A 16,028-nucleotide genomic window follows, 5' to 3' on the forward strand; every position below is an offset into this window, starting at 1 on the left:
CACTGGCTTGCTTTGACGTATTCTGTTTTCAGTGAAAATACTAGAAAACTGAGGAAGACCTTAATTCCTGAAAATCTCCTGACTCACTTTCCTGAACTCTTTCCAAATAACATAAAAACAAGTACCTCCTTCTGGGGTGTTTTTAAATGACAAAAAGAGTCCCCTCACCCTTACAGCAGCTTTGAAATCAATTGGTTTCTCTAAGAGCTTTCAAAATCCAACAATGATTCAAGTTAAGAAGAAAGACAGGATTTGCTTTAGTTCTTGTTTTAGAGGGTGAATATTTCTGGGCATCCTTCTTTTCAGAAAGACTTTTTATGCCCTCCCACCTGCTTTTTGAAATCCAACAACCACAAAATTTACTCTATCCTTCCCCCACCCCCCTTTTTTTCTCTCTCTTCCTCACACACTCCCTCTTTCTTTTTAGCTGCAACATACAGACCGGCCATGTTAGAGAGATGAAAATAAAGCTTCCTTAACTTTGTATGTGTCTTTGAAGTACATCCGTGCATTTTTTTAGCACCTGACAATTCCTTCCTTGTAGCCCTCAGCCCCTCATTATTACCCTCTCCCATATCTTGATTATCATCTCAGTCTCTGAAAATGCACAAAGATGCCCGGCTACCTCGCCCTGCTTTCAGCCTCACAGGGCTCAGTCTCTTTCTCTCTTTGGGTAAGTTACACTGCGCATCTGCATGCTTCTGAGGGTCCAGAAGGGCATCCATGACTGGAAGAGGATGGGGGCAGGGGCAGGAAAGATGTGGCTAGAGCTTCTCTTTGGTGTCTTTGGGAAGAAAGGTGCCTGAACTGGGATGATAATAGTAGGGAGTACATGACGCTGGGACTGCTTGGTCACAGAAATACATGACGCAGGGACTGCTTGGTCACAGAAATGCTCAGTGTTGACAGGGATGACAGTTGTCAGGGGAGCTGATTTTTGTTTGGATTGCCTTGAACTGGACGTGTGTGTGTGTGTGTGTGTGTGTGTGTGTGTGTGTGTTGAGGGTGCGGGGAGCAGGCATGTAGATACATCCAGAGTCTCTTTATGGATTTTTTAAAATGCTGTTGCAAATGTGGGGTCCTGAGACTTAATGCTCCTTTAAGGAGCTTCTTTTGTGAAACTTGATCCTTCGAATATGGTGGATTTATAGTATTAGGAGACACTATGTGGGGTAGTAGGGGATGGAAAGTTGAATCTGGGTCTGGCTTCCCGGAAACCTGTTATCACTGATTTTTTGCAGTGTGTTGGAAGTGGGTAGGAAGCTTGAGGAATGATCTCTGGATTGTGAGGAGATTTACTGCTGCAGACACTGACAGAGAAGACACCTCTGGCTTGGGCCACATGGAGTGGGGGAAGGGTCAGGTGAAGAGATCCAGAAGAAAAGGAAAAGGAAATCATAGGTTAGTGCAGCTATGGCCCTTTAAGACCATGTCTCAGAAATGTCCAGCCCAGCCTTGCCTTGCAGACTGCCCTCTCCAGTGATTCAAATGTTTATTTCATATTTGACCATTCACGGATTTTTTTGGTGGATAGGTGGGCTAGAGAGTTATTTGCAAGACTGCTTTATAGGTTGTTTCATTTTTGCTACTAAATGTGTTCATTGCTGCAGTTGACAGTGAAGTCCAAGGATTGTCAATAAGAATATTGACAAAGTCAATATTCCTATCACAAAGTCTCTCTTTCTCTCTCTGGTGTGCTGTGCTGGATAGATTATTTTGGCAGGAGTGCTAAACAGACAGTGCAAGCCCCAGGAAGCCTGCAGGATAAGACTTATTAACTTTGCTGAGTTACCGGACATATTAACAAGATAGCTGATATGTGTGGCAGTACAAAAGAGCACGAACCGTGGAAACTGATCTAGATTGGAGGCCACCTTTGTCATTTATTTCATATCCATGGTCAAGTTACTCAAACCCTCTGAGCTTCAGTTCTTTAATGGATAAACTGGAGAATACCTGCTGTGTGTGTTTTTGTGAGTCTGGCATATAAGTGGGTCAGGTGCTCAACAATAGGTTAGTAACCTTTATGAATGTATTTCACATGCCCAGGCACTGTACAACTTGTTTTGTCCTCACCATAGTCAGTAATTGTATGAGGTAGATGCTGTTATTATCCTCATGTTACAGGTGAAGAAACAAGTACAGAGAAGTTAAGTCATTTGCCCAATAAGGTCACATGATGAGTAAGTGAGCTGAGATTTGAATGCCTGTTTGTCTGACTTCAGCAAGTTCTTAACTGTTGACCTCTACTGCTCCCAATGTTCAAGAAATGTTACTGCCCTATTAACCTAATTGATCAGAGAATCTCAATTACATGCAAAAAGTTGGGGATGGAGGACAGGGGACATCCATCTGGAGTTAGGGGGAGCTCTCTGTGGGAGGGAGGCAGCCTTGTGAGGGCCTTATTTAAGTGAAAGGGCTGGGTAACCAGGAGGAGGATATGACTCAGGGAAAGATGGATTCTGGGGTAAGGATGATAGGGCACGGGGGCTGTGACATAGTGATGGGAGGAAGCTGAAGCCTCTGCAAATGTGGGTGAGGAGAGGATGCAGGCAGGGAAACACAGCATGAATTGGTTGGTGCTGTGGTGAGGCTCACCCTGGCACTCCAAGGCTGAGGGCTGAGGTGGACAGTGGCACTTTGGGAGTTGTAATAACATCAGTCCTCAAGATGGAGGGATGCTATAAGTGACAAGGGAGGGTACTGTCAGGGATGGAGTTGGCGAGGATGATTACACAGCTGGCAAAGGGGGAAAGCTGGGCAATCTGCTGTACACACAACAAAAGCATGGGAGACTGGTTTTTAGCTAGAAACAATCCAAATGCTTGGGCTGTCCCAGAGATTTTTCTCAAGACCATTGAATCTGTGGTCATTGGCTTGGTTACCAAAGTCTGGGTTATGTTGGGCAAGGCCTAGAAGTTGGATCTGGTCCTCACTCAGGCCCACTGAACATATCTGCTATTGGGACCCAGACACAGCGGGGTGGGGGCAATACCTTTCCTTTCTTCTACAGACTTCTATTGAGTGTCACATATTGTTCTGGGTCCAGGGATACCAGGATGAATAAGAATCAGTTCCTCAGAGCCTTGGGAGAGATGCAGACACATAAACAAATAATAGGAACCCAGCATTGAATATGCTGTGATGATGATGATGATGATGATGATGATGATGATAATAATAATAGCAGCTAACTTTTGTCCTGGACTGACTCTGTGCCAGGCACTGCCGTGAACTTTATACACTAGTAAGTTATTTAATCCTCACAACAGCCCAAAGATGGAGGTCCTATTGTTGTTCCCCATTTCATGGGTGTGGAAACTGTGGTTCTGGCAGGTTAACTATGTTGCCTAAGATCAGATCAGGGCACTAAGATTCCTGGTCTAGGCCACTGTGCCATTCTGACTCCCAGTCATATGGAATCGGTAGAACCAGGCTGGGGAGAGGACATAGGCACTGGGAGGCTGTCAGGCGATACTTTATGAGCTGGCATCTGCGGTGTGAGTGGGAGGACCCCAGAAGGAGAAGGGTGAACTAGCTTCCTAACTTGAGGCAAAAACGTGTTACATTGTCAAAAAAGGAGCAGTGAGAGAGGGTGGTGTTTTCAGAAAAGTAAGGACTCTGGGGTCACTGGAGTGGAGGAAGCACTGAGGGTTGGAAACTGGCAGGACAGGACACAAGCATGGAGTTTGGTCCCAGAGTGCAAAGGGTTTGGAAGCCGCATGCCAGAGCCTGGACTTGATCCTGAGAGCAACAGGAAGCCAGTGGAGGTTTGGGGTGAATTTCTGTCATGGCCACACAGGAGTGGACTGGGCCTTGAGGGAAGCCTGGGGTAAGTCTGAGTGATAAGGCAGTGCAGGAGACAGAAGCTTGGGGTGCACACTTGCCTGAGAAGCCAGGGTTACCCCAGGAGATGGTATGGTCCAGAAGATCTTAGAGATAACCTCTGCTTAGACTGTCTTTCTTTTTTTAACCAAGCAGAAAGTAAACCTACTTTATAGTTTGGTACAGGGTTGGAAAGAGGAGTGAGGAGAATTAGCTTCTAGTCTCTGTAGGAGATAGTGTTTGGCAAGAGATGAGCAAACTTTTGTAATTGCTACAAGATGGACCAGTGAAAACAGTGGATGATAATGGGGCCTGAAAGGCCAGGGAACATGGAGAAGCCTGGCACTAGTGCAGTTTGGAACTAAGATCAAAATCTACATCCTTATTGCTGATGATCCCTGTGGATCATCACTTCCTCTGTCACTTCCTGGAAATCAAGAAATCCAGGCCCCAGATCTGGCTGGTGCCAAACAACCAGGAAGACTATGGGCTCCCCTTGTACGGAAGTTCCTTTAAACAGAAACATTCCCCTTTGGCAAGCCTGCCCAGAAGTGGTGGCTGGACCTACTGTGTAGATAGCAGGAGATCTGATCCCGGGGACACCTTGAAAAACAATTGCACCCTCCCTACCAGCCTCAATCCCTCAACCTTCTGTCTAGAACCTGGCATCCTGGGTTCAAATCTGGCTTTGCCACTTAGCTAACTTGGGCTATTCATTTAACTCCTTTTTTCTTAATTTCCTCATTGGGAAGGTGGAGGTGTAATAGTGTTGTGAGTATTAAACATGGTACCTATAGAGTGCTTAAACAGTGCCTATAACACATTAAGCACCTTGTTATTATTATATCCTTTTGTAGCCCTAGCTGTGGATCGGGTACTTTCCTGAAGTTGCAGAATTCATCAAGCGATCAAGATTTTCCTTCCTTACAGTCTAATTGGGTTGGTTTACTTGTTTTTAATGAGGGCCTGGATGGGTGAAAGGACTAAGGCTTCTGGCTTGAGCCTGAGATCCAGGTGAGGTGTTATGGACTAGGAGTCAGAAACATGGTTCTGGCCCCAGCTTGCCCCATACTCTGTGTGTGTGTGTCTCTCTCTCTCAGGGCCTCAGGGTCTCACTGGTAAGACAGTGGGGCTAGTTCTACAATTCCTGAGGGTCCCTGCTCTGGCTTCCTCTGAATGGTAACTCCCTATTCCTTTACTCTGCAATTGGGACTTGGCTGTGGACCTCTCTGACCAGTAGAGGGCATGCGTATTCCACCTAGTGTGCTTCCTGCAGGACCCCAGTGTCCTGGATTCTGGGGAAGGACCTCGCATTGCACCTCTCTGTCTGTACCCACTCTTGCCAGCCATGAAAGTCCCGTTGCGCTCCATGTCGCTGACCACCTACGCAGCAGGGTGCTGTCTCATTGGGTTGAAGTTCTGATAGGAATGATGTCGTAAGCTACGACAGGACAGAGGCCGACAGGACAGAGGCCGGGGATGGGTCAGGCAGATTTACAGCTCCTACTTCCTGGTGTCACTTGGAGGCTTCTTTGGCTGGGGGCTGGGGAGGTAGCAGGCCCTCTCGAGGAAAGTGCTAGAGAAGCAGAGAGTTCCTAGGAGATGAGGTAAGCTCAGGACAAGGCCCCACCAGGTTCCTTCTCTGCAGATTTCTCTGCCTGTGCAGAGCGTGTGTGTTGGGGGCGGGGGCGGGGGGGGGGGTGGCGCGGCCGAGATGCTATTTACTGCATACTTCCTCCTTGCCTGGAGCTTTGCAAGGTGTTTTCATAATGGCTATGAATGTGGAGAGAGAACTGGGTTTTGTTCTTCTTGGTGGGTCTACTTACCCTCTCCAATTCCTACTCCCCTAATGAGCACTTTAGTGTATACCTGGGAGACCTGGCCTTGCGGGTCTGCATGCCTATCCCTCCATCTAGGCTAGGGCTTCTTTGTTATGACTTCCAGGTCAGTGTCTCCTGTTCTTAAGTCCTGCCTATTGGCCTGGCCACTCATCCTAAGGGCCAGGCTGAGCAGAAGGACTTGGTATCTCCCCTTTCAGGCTGCCGTGGGGTGGAGCCCTGCAGCTTTGCACAACACAAGAATTTGAAAGTGGAGTCCTGCAGGGGCCATGCTCTGAGGGTGCCCTCTACCAGGAGACTGCCTCAGAGCCCTTTCTGTCTAGATGAATGGGTCTTGAGGAGAAGTTAGGATGAATGCTCCCAATTGCTGAGCACTTACCATGGGGCAGACTGCACTGTGCTTTATATACTTTGTCTTGTTTAATTATCGTAACTACAGGAGGTGGGGTCATCAGCTGTGTTCTACAGAGGAGTGGACAGAGGCTTAGAGGGTGAAGGATCTTGCCCGTGGTCTTGCAACGCATTGAAGGGAGAGCTGGGGTTGAACCCACATCTAATCAGATCTCTATGTGTATACTATTCCGGTACAGACAAGAACAGCTTTTGCCTGGACAGCTTCCTAGTTGCCCCTGCACCCAATCCCTAGTGGTTTCCTGTATTCACTCCGAGGAATTAAATCTTGAGTCTGTGTTTGGGCCCGCAGACCCTGAACTTTGTCCCTGCCTGACTCTGGGACCTCAGGTCTCACCATAAAACCTCTTGATCACTCTATTCCTTGTGCCTCAGACATGCAAAGCTCAATGCAACCACTGGGACTTTCCTTTTGATATTCTACTGCCTTGGAACTTGAGTCCAAATTTCAAACAGCTCACTCCCTCACTTTAGCCAGGGGCTGCCTGCATGTCACCTGCTCAGAGCAGTCTTCCCTGACTTCTGATACAAAACATCCCATCACCTTGCTTTATTTCTTACAACCCTTGCCATGTATCACTACCAAAAGTCACATTATTCTTTCCTTTCCTTGTTAATTTCTGTCCTCTCCCTAGAATACAAGCTCCATGTTGCAGTAACTCTACCTGTCTGGTTCACAACAATATTCCCCAGGGCCTAGACTAAGAACATAGTAGGTAGTTTATAAATATTTGGTAAATGAGTGAATGAAAGATTGATGCTGAACATTACTGTTTGTCCTCTATAAATAAATTAATCTTTTGGGATGAGGCTTTAGCAATATCAGCAGAGAATCTTAGAATTAAGGCCAGGATTCAGGTAAGGCAAGTGAGGTGCCTGGGTGCAAAATTTAAAGAGGTATTGCATGACCTTGAGAGTGGATGTCCCCTTAAAGCAGGGGTGTCCAACTCATTTTCACCAGGGGCCACATCAGCCTTGCGGTTGCCTTCAAATGGCCAGATGTAATTTCAACTCCTTAACAGTTAAGGAGTAGTTGCATTTACACGGTCATAAAATTATTTTGGCCCTTTACAGGCAACTGGGAGGGTCATGTGGCACCCTCCCCCCCTTGAAAATGAGTTGGACACCCCTGCCTTAAAGTTTGTGCTGCAGGCTTTCTGTCCTGTAGAGGGCACTGCAGCTTTAGCTTACTGCCTCACCCTAGCTAGACTCTGATCTGCTTAGAATGTCAGAGTGGGACGGGCCTTTCTTAGTCCCATACCCAGGTCTCCTACACTGGGTAGAATTCCACAGAAATCTTCTGTTCCCACTCTGTTACCCTTTCAGCCTGATCAGATTGTTTGCTGCAGCATTTCCAGGCCTGACGTCTCCAAAGGGACTCTTGTCCTTGTAGACCCATTGCTTGGTCACTTGGTCCCTTAGTCTCTTCTTCTGGGGCACCTCTTCCCTCCCACTGCTTGTTTGCCCTCTTTCCTGCCTGTTGGAAACCTGGGGGTGGCAAAGAAGCTGGGCTGGGCACTGCTCTGGCCTTGGGGCATGGGGTGTGAGGCCTTTAGAGTCTCTATTTGTCCTCAGTGCTCACTGCTGCCTGCCTCATGGAGGATACTGCCTCTTCGGCTATAAGGGCTTTGGCTCAGCAGAGATGTTTGGAAGTGGTGGAGAAGATGGGGGAAACTGAGGCCAGCTCACTGAAAAATTTTTTCTAAGGTCTTTAGCCAGCAGACAGCAATGGCAGGACTGGAGCAGGATGGCTAGGAGGAGGGGCTGCCCTATGATGGTCCTGGGAAAGGCTTGGGGCCATTTGTCCGACCCTGGCTTGACAGATGATTTGGTCTCTCTCTACCCCAGCCTTGTTCTCTCCCTAATTTACCCCCAGGGCCACACCAGTTGCCCCTTATGAGCCTTGCCCACTCCACCCTGACCCCTTGCTAATTTCAGCCATAAGGGACCCAGCCCTTAGCCATAGCTCTGCTCCACTTCTCACCAGATACAGCAGGCTTGCCTTTCCCTGGTCCTGTATTCAGCCAGAATACTCACCAGCTTGTGACTTTGTCTGCAGTGCCACCAGGGAGAAGCATGGAAGTCACAGTACCTACCACCCTCAATGTGCTCAATGGCTCTGATGCCCGCCTGGCCTGCACCTTCAACTCCTGCTACACAGTGAACCACAAACAGTTCTCCCTGAACTGGACTTACCAGGAGTGTAGTAACTGCTCTGAGGAGATGGTGAGTCCTGGGATGTAGGTGGGGTTGGGGAAGGAGGCAGGAGTTCATGCAGCATGAGACCCATCTTTCCCACCACCTGCCCCTACACTGGACCAGGACCCTATAGTACCTTGGTGGACTGTTTGCTCCACAGGGCTTTAGCAGAAGGAATGTTGTCATGTTGGGTGGCCCTGGGAAGGGTGGTGGAGGTCTGGAGGTAACTATCTGTCTTCCAGGTAAAAGAGTGCAGAGAGGGGAGGCATCCCATTTTCCTTGCAGCTCCTTGCTCATCCAGTCCCCCATCTGGTTCCTTGCCCACCTCTAGTTCCTCCAGTTTCGCATGAAGATCATTAATCTGAAGTTGGAGCGGTTCCGAGACCGAGTGGAGTTCTCGGGGAACCCTGGCAAATACGATGTGTCAGTGACACTGAAAAACGTGCGAATCGAGGATGAAGGCCTATATAACTGCTACATCATGAATCCACCCGACCGCCACCGTGGCCATGGCAGGATCCACCTGCAGGTCCTCATGGAAGGTGAGGGGCAGGCAGAGGGGAGCAGGGCTGCAGTGGCTGCAGTGCAGACCCCTGACTGCTCCTGGCCAGTGACTCTCAACTGTTCTCCAGTGGCATTAGCTCAGGGCTCCTTGGGAGGGGCTGTGTCTTCCTGAGCAGAGGGATCGACAGCTTGTGTTGCATACAGAGCATCTATTTTCCTCCCTCTAGCCCTTAAGGACATGGAAACATGTCTCAGAGAGTCCTTACAATGCTACCAATCATGATCACAATCTCAGGAATCATTATAGCAGTGTTCATTTATTGGGTGCTCACTGTGCTCAGTTATAGGACTAAACTCTATATGCATTATCATATCTCATCCTCATAAAACATTATGAGGGAGGTACTGTTGTTTTACAAGTGAGGAAACTGAGGCTTAGAAAGGATGTTATCTAAGATCACACAATTAGTAAGTAACAAAATCAGGACTCAGATTTGGGTCTATTTGATCTCAAAATCCACACTCTTAAATACTGCCTTATACTGCCCTCCTCTGAGGCTTTTGGGCATCCTGAGATTTGGGGGGTGGGGGAACTTAGAGATAAATGGCCTGGGTTGATTTTTGGTTTTGCCCACAGTTCTTTCTGGAGGAGAGTAAAGCCAGGAGCACCCCCCACACACTGCAGGAGCAGGGAACAGTGGGCAGGCTCCCTTTTTCAGCCCTAGCATTCAGTGGGTCTCTTTCTTTTCCCTCTCCAGAGCCCCCTGAGCGGGATTCCACAGTGGCAGTGATCGTGGGAGCCTCTGTGGGGGGGTTCCTGGCTGTGGTCATCTTGGTGCTGATGATAGTGAAGTGCGTGAGGAGGAAAAAAGAGCAGAAACTGAGCACGGATGACCTGAAGACAGAGGAGGAGGGCAAGACAGATGGTGAGGGCAATGCTGACGGTGGTGCCAAGTAACAGGCGGCTGGTCCTGTGGCCCCCTCGTACCCTGTTCTCCTTCCTGCGGCCCCCTTGTGCCCTGTCTTTCTCCCGCTCCACCTTGTACAGTGTGCCCCTGCCTGCCCTCTCTGGTGTGCTTCTCTTGAACCAGGATCCCAGGGCCAACCTGATGCCTCCTGAACCCCTCACTTTGCATTCCCCACCTTGCACCAAGAGTAACCCACCGCTCTTTAATTTGAGAAAATTGCCATGGTGTATGGCATGTGTGGCCCCTGGAGGAGAGAGAAGTGGGTTCAAAACTGCCAGTCCCTAGAGAAGGCAGGAGGCATGTGTGAGGGCCCCAGGGAGAAGGGGCCCCAAGGGAGCAGTAGCAGACGAGAGGGTCAGCTGTCCAGCCTTCTCAGTGCACGGATGCATCTGGTAGCAGCTTCAGAGAAGACCCATGTGTGGGACATTGCTCTACTCCCAGCCCAGAGCAGCCTTGTCAGGCTGGGGGTAGCGAGGTGTTCGTTCCTTTAACTTGGGGGTGGGGCATATAAAGGGACAACTGTGCATTTTCTGAGCATTGAAGGAAAGCCAAAACCGGAGGCAAATGGAGATGAACCTTGGTCCAGGGAGCTTTGCTTTCATCTTCTTCTCCATTGATGGCTGCTTCCCCAGAAGCCTGTGGTTTTCTGTTGGCTGGTGATGCCTTCAGATTTTTGGTGAGAGTGGTACTGAAGAGCTCAGCTGAATCATGGTGGGCCGTGCTGTCCGGGTCACTTTCCACCACAGCTGCCCACCAACAGAGGATAAATTTCCATCAGCCAAGGGACTGCTGGGGTGGGCCTCCATTGTAAAATGAGTTTACTGCAGACTACCTTCTCTAACAGGATGACCATTGGCCTAGGCCAGGAGCAGCCAAGGTGCAGATATGAGGAGGGGCTGAGTGCCACGGGCAGAGAAGTTGATGTGCAGAGTGGGGGCCTCATTCAGAGCTTCTGTTCAGACTTTCCCAGTTACCCTCAGAAGTTTTTATCTGACTTCTGACTAGAGACCAGGGAAGGGAATGCCCTAAGGGAAGCATGAGGGGAGATGCTGCGGCCATGTCCCATCTAGAGCCATGTTACACCCTCCCCACCCCAACAATGCCCTTGTGGAGAAGAAAGTAGCATTTGTGGGGATCCAACATGCACTGCCATTTTATTCACAATTTAGAGGGAATCTCAAGAGAGGGAGAGAAACTGGTGATGTGAAGAATGCTACCTTGGAGATCAACCAGCCAAGTTACTCATACTGCAGATGGGGAAACTGAGGTTCAAACTGACAAAAACCAAGGGTCCTGTCATCTCTGACTCCTCAGTCTCCAGTTTGAATTCACAGAGCCCTAGTTGTCCTTGTGGGAGGGGCCTCTATGGGCTGGCAGGGAGGTGAGGTGAGGGAGGTATGCTCGTCTCCCAGGAGCCCAGCCTCTTCAGTCTGTGACTGAGGCAGGAGTGGAATGATGGCAATGAAGACAGAGCCACTGGCAAAGCCCCATCCCCTGCCCAAGGCTGAGCTTCTTCCTGGCTTTCCAGGAGCTCAGGTCCTGCCCAGGCTCAGGGAATCAGAGCTCAGGACAGGAGCGAGTCTGGGGGAAAGGGGTGGAGATGGGACAGTGACAGTCTCAGGGACCATTCTCTGCCTTTGCCAATTAGATGGTCAGTTTGGGGAGTGAGCATATAGGACATTCAGTTTAATTCACATCCATTTATTGAGCATCTCCTATGTGCCAGATACTGTGTTAGGTGCTGGGGATGCACACAAAGCCATAACAGAGTTGGGAACTGCCAGGTCAGCCCTGTGGGGACCAAGATTAATTTTTTTGGTGCATCTAGTTCCATTTGCACAGTTACTACTTTCAGGGCTGGAATTGGGGAAGAAGGAAGAGATCGCAGAATCTGAGCCCTGGGAAGGAAGGAATGGGAGGAAAGGGGGAAGATACAACAGGGAAGAAGGTGAGAAGCAAGGCATAGTGGAGGATGGCCAGCCAGCCAGATAGCTCCTGCGTGGGATGGGTCCAGTCCAACCTGAAATTCTAACTCTTCTGTTCAGTACCTAACTGCCAATCAACACACTGCCAGTGGGGGTCAGCTAAGCCACCAGAATGCCTGGGGCAAGCAGACATCACCCATCTTTCAAGCCAACCAGCGGAGAGGGCAGTGGTGGGTGTGGGCGACTCATGCCAGCTGAAACCAAGGGTGTTCGTAATACACTTTAATAGTCTGCAGATAGCACTTTTTGGCAAACTCTCAAGTACCCTTCTGAGATGAGTGAGGATCTATTCTAATGCTGGCTGGGGACCTTTCTTTTTCCAGAACTTGTAACATTTAGGGCAATTATTTGTAAGATTCCCTAGGTTTATTCTAAGAAATGCTAACTCTTTGTAAAGTAGCCCAAGACTTCTGGGGCTCTTCTTTTCTCTGCCATGACCCAGTGGGGCAGTGGGGCCTAGGGAAGGCAAGTCCCCTCCACCGGTCTCAGGGGTCCAAGCAGATGAGGATGGGCCAGGAACCACCTGTGCCCCAGGTGCCCACCCTCATGTGCACCTATTTCTCAAGCCCCTTAGAATCTCCTCCAGAGGTCTCATAGAGCTGCCTCCCCCAGGGCAATGAGGTTGGGAACAAAATCAAACTTTTGTGAATAGAGGTGGGAAAACATGAGATGTTTCCACAGCTGCCAGCTCTCTACCTTGCTTTCTAGTTTATACCAGCAAGCTGTTTCTTTTTCTGCACTGTGGAGTCCAAGCCCTACTCTGGCTGCATGTTGCCATTACTGCACTCTGCTGGGTCAGTCTGCTGGTTTTCTCAACTGCCCCACTTCTGCTGCTCTCTCAGAACCCCCCATCTGTCTGTTCTCTTTAATCAAGGGTCATTGTAAAGAGAGGTGGGCTGGCCAACCCATGGAATTTAGCTTTTAAGAACAAAGCACAATTATTCAGGATTAAAATGTCTTGAGGTGCCTTGGAACTGGCTTTGGAAATCTCTGCCCCCTAGATAAGGACTAATCACATTTATTCCCAGTTAATACAAAGGAAAAGCTGATTGGATCCATATTTCTCCCTGTTAATCTTTTGGGGAGGTTGGGCTGGTAAGTATGTACAAAGTCAGGTTAAGCAGATGGACAATTGAAAATATTGGCCAGGTCCAAAGGATAGTCCCCAGCCATGGGGATGGTTTGGTGCAGTTGGAACGGGTGATAAATCAAGAAACTTTCCTTCCTACTATGTCTTAAGGATAGACAGCCTGTGTCTCTTGCTGTGCCTCTTGCTGATGTCTTCCTTTATTAAAGCTTACTGATGCATTTGTACACAGTCTATATATAGGTATAGGTATATTATATATATGGATATAAAACATCTCACTACACTCACCCCAAAAGATACATTGGGGAGGAAAACAATCATTTCTCAATGTTTTGAGTTGATTCACCAAAGTCAAATTATGGAATGTTTTTGTTGCTGTTTGTGTACTTGGAGGAGACAACTCAACTACTTATGTACTCTCAAGATTTTAGGTACTATAGGGTGGTTGGAAGAGATGGTGGGAGACAAACTTAAATGGTCTCCTGTGGTCCAGCTGCTCGGATGTGTCTGCTTTTTGGAGCAGAGTGGGGTTTTTTGTTTTTTTTTTCAATTTGTCTTCTCCATTGGATCTATTGCTATAATAAACAGATTGTCTTCCCTGAACTTTCCTTGAGTGTGGCTCTTTTTCAGCGTGCAGAGTGGAGTAAGTTGAGGCTTTGCCAGGATCCTGACCCTTGGCACTCCTTTCCTGGTAAAACTTAATATTGCCAGACCCCCACCAAGGATGAAGTTCTTTCTACTCTCGTTGACATGTTTCATCTCTTCCCCTTTGCCTTCCCAGAATACTGGAAGACTCTCAGAAACACCTTGGGGACAGGGTGCTGAAAACTACTTCTTGAAGGGCTCTTGGTTATTTCTGGGATGATGACAATCTTTTAAGCCTCCTAGGGCTAACTATTACACTGATGGTGTCTATTTTTTTCTGCAAACAGGTAGACTATCCTTCCTGCCCTATTTCTAAGCTATGTCTAACTAGGCAGACATCTCTTTTGCCTGCTCTGGATTCAGGGGAAAAATAGATGGCAGCTGATCACAGCTTGTCCTCTTGCAACTTCATAACCAATGGTGGTGGGGAGAAGAGTCAGGTTATTCATGTCCCATCTGCACACTGCTGTATCCTGTTTACATACCACTGAGTCAGCCCTATGCTCAGGACTGAAGGCAACCCCTGGCCTAGGGGCTCCACTATTGCAGACACACTTGGTCTTTTTCTCTCTTGGTCCCTGTTTTTATATCTCTTTGTATTTTATTCTCTCAGACACACACCTACATTCTCACGTACTTGCCATACAAGAAAAGTCTCAATTTTCTGAATGGCAAGGTAATGCCAAAGAGGTTGGTTCCTACATTTCTCCTGGTTTGTCATTTCTCTTTGCTCCCTGGTGACTTACAGACCTTTGTCAGTGGTTAGTGGCCAGATACATTTTAGAATATTCCAGAAGGATCCTGACACTGATAGTCATAACGCCTGCAAGGATTACTACTGCTACCAAGAGAGAAGCCAGGCAGGAAGTGGAAGCATTATGCAGCGGTGGCTGTTATTTAACAGGACCAAAATTACCTTGGTTCGAAAGAGTGTCTGTCCTCTGGAGGCTTCCAAAAATGGGATGTTGGAGAGGATGCTTTAGTGCTGAAGAGTTAGGGAAACTGAACCAGGGGAATAGACCAGCAGCCAAAGGCACTGGGGATTCTTGCTTGTCCATTCTGGGGTAGAGATAGCATCTTTCTCATTCTACAGCTTTTCTCCCAGAACACTTGAGAGGACACTTTGGAGCTGGGCCTGGCTTCTGGGAGGGTTGGATTTGGTTCAAGCATCTCCGTGAAATTAATCTCCTGCTGCTTGGAGCCTGGGGGAGTAGTTCTGGTTGCAGAATGAGCTGCCTTGTGGGGAAAAGGCTAGCTTCCACTCTAGGGCTTAGCATTGGTCATCAGCTTTCTGTGTCCCCCAACTGAGGTGGAGGTTGCTCTTGCCTGTGCAAGAGCATCTCAATTCTCACTGCTCCTTCACTTCCCACTGACACCCCCTACAGGGCTCAGGTGGAGCCATTGGCTTTCAGAGTCCCAGGACAGATCTTGAGTCGGGGGTAAGTAGATCTTTATAACATCAGAGATGAGAGGGGGTCCAGGGACTGTCTGGCCAAACCTCCTGGTTTTCCTAAAGGGGAAACTGAGGACTAGAACAGGAAGTGACTTGCTTAAACCCACATGTCATGTCAAGGACAAAGACAGAATTGTCCACTGGGTTCCAAATCAGCTGTTCTTTCCACAGCTCACACCCAGTCTGGCCTAGCACATAGCTTAGCACACATCATTCCAAGCTCCTGACTGCCCCTCCCCAGCAGGGCTTGAATTTAACTAGAAAAGACCCCCACGCTTCCTGTAAGGGCTCAGTTTTTAAAGCTGAGATTCAGAGAGAGAAAGTGATTCTCCCTAAGTCACACAGTTGGCTAATGACAGAACCTAGGCTGAAACCCAAGTCTCTCTTCCCCAGGTAAAGACCTTCACCAGGCCGACCTGATGTTCATAGGCAAGAAGACATACCTGTTAGCTCCGTTTTTCAGAGGCCCATTCCCACACCCAGTAGTGTGACTGATTTCTATATGGACCACTCTTAGGCCATTTGTTTTCCTATCATCTTGTGGGAATGAGAGTAGTATCTAAGAAACTTCAGGGGAGAGGAGGCTGGGGCAGTGCCTGATGGGATATGAGCTGGGCAGCCTGATTGGCATTTTGGGGGCTCCAGAAGGTCTGCTGGCAGGGCTGTGCAGGAAGTCTCAGATGGCTCTGTGGTGTTGCTCTTCACAGATCCCTCACCCTGGAACTCACCGGGTTTTAGTCACTCCTGGCTGCCTGCTACCCTGCTAGTGTCAGGGGCATTAACCATTTTGTTGGGATAGGCCCGACTACTCAGTGGACAAAAGCTTCAGGAGGACTTGAGGAAGAAAGCCCAGCTGAAAACTACATCCTGGCACCTTGACATGACATGTAGATTCGGTCCTAAAACAGAGTAGCCTAGCCTAGCCTAGGGCCCACTTCCCTGCAGAGCAGTGGAGAGCTTTGGCTACAAAAGGGAGAAGACAGGATGGAAGGGGTAGGAATAGATGAGGTGGGCATGGGATAGTAGTTATACTGGGTGTGGGTAGCTTGGAAAAGCAAGCTACCTTTTCCTTCTCCTTTTCTCTGACAATAAAGACCTGGAGAGTCCAGG

The 16,028-nt window shown here is 48.6% G+C and overlaps 1 protein-coding gene across 2 annotated transcripts; it reads left to right on the top strand.

The window, feature by feature from the left end:
- Positions 1–260: 260 nt before the first annotated feature.
- On the top strand, positions 261–13,423 carry SCN2B (sodium voltage-gated channel beta subunit 2). Of its 2 annotated transcripts, none has more exons than XM_037057486.1 (4): positions 261–673; positions 8,134–8,300; positions 8,605–8,815; positions 9,536–13,423. In XM_037057486.1, the coding sequence occupies exons 1-4, from the start codon at positions 604–606 to the stop codon at positions 9,733–9,735; spliced, it is 648 nt and encodes a 215-aa protein (XP_036913381.1). In that variant the 5' UTR covers positions 261–603; the 3' UTR covers positions 9,736–13,423. The 2 variants fall into 2 exon arrangements, with proteins under 2 accessions (XP_036913381.1, XP_036913382.1); XM_037057487.1 differs by lacking the exon at positions 261–673 and adding an exon at positions 714–821.
- The last annotated feature ends 2,605 nt before the right edge of the window (positions 13,424–16,028 follow it).

The sequence above is a fragment of the Sturnira hondurensis genome, unplaced genomic scaffold (genome assembly GCF_014824575.4).
Source record: "Sturnira hondurensis isolate 20B ecotype Veracruz unplaced genomic scaffold, ASM1482457v3 Scaffold0009719, whole genome shotgun sequence".
Classification (NCBI taxonomy): Eukaryota; Metazoa; Chordata; class Mammalia; order Chiroptera; family Phyllostomidae; genus Sturnira; species Sturnira hondurensis.

Excerpts from the sequence above, each read along its gene's own strand:
- SCN2B (XM_037057486.1), top strand. The coding sequence starts at position 604 with ATGCACAAAGATGCCCGGCTACCTCGCCCTGCTTTCAGCCTCACAGGG. Across the intron at positions 674-8,133 it reads CAGTCTCTTTCTCTCTTTGG|TGCCACCAGGGAGAAGCATG; the intron begins GTAAGTTACACT and ends CTTTGTCTGCAG. Across the intron at positions 8,301-8,604 it reads GTAACTGCTCTGAGGAGATG|TTCCTCCAGTTTCGCATGAA; the intron begins GTGAGTCCTGGG and ends GCCCACCTCTAG.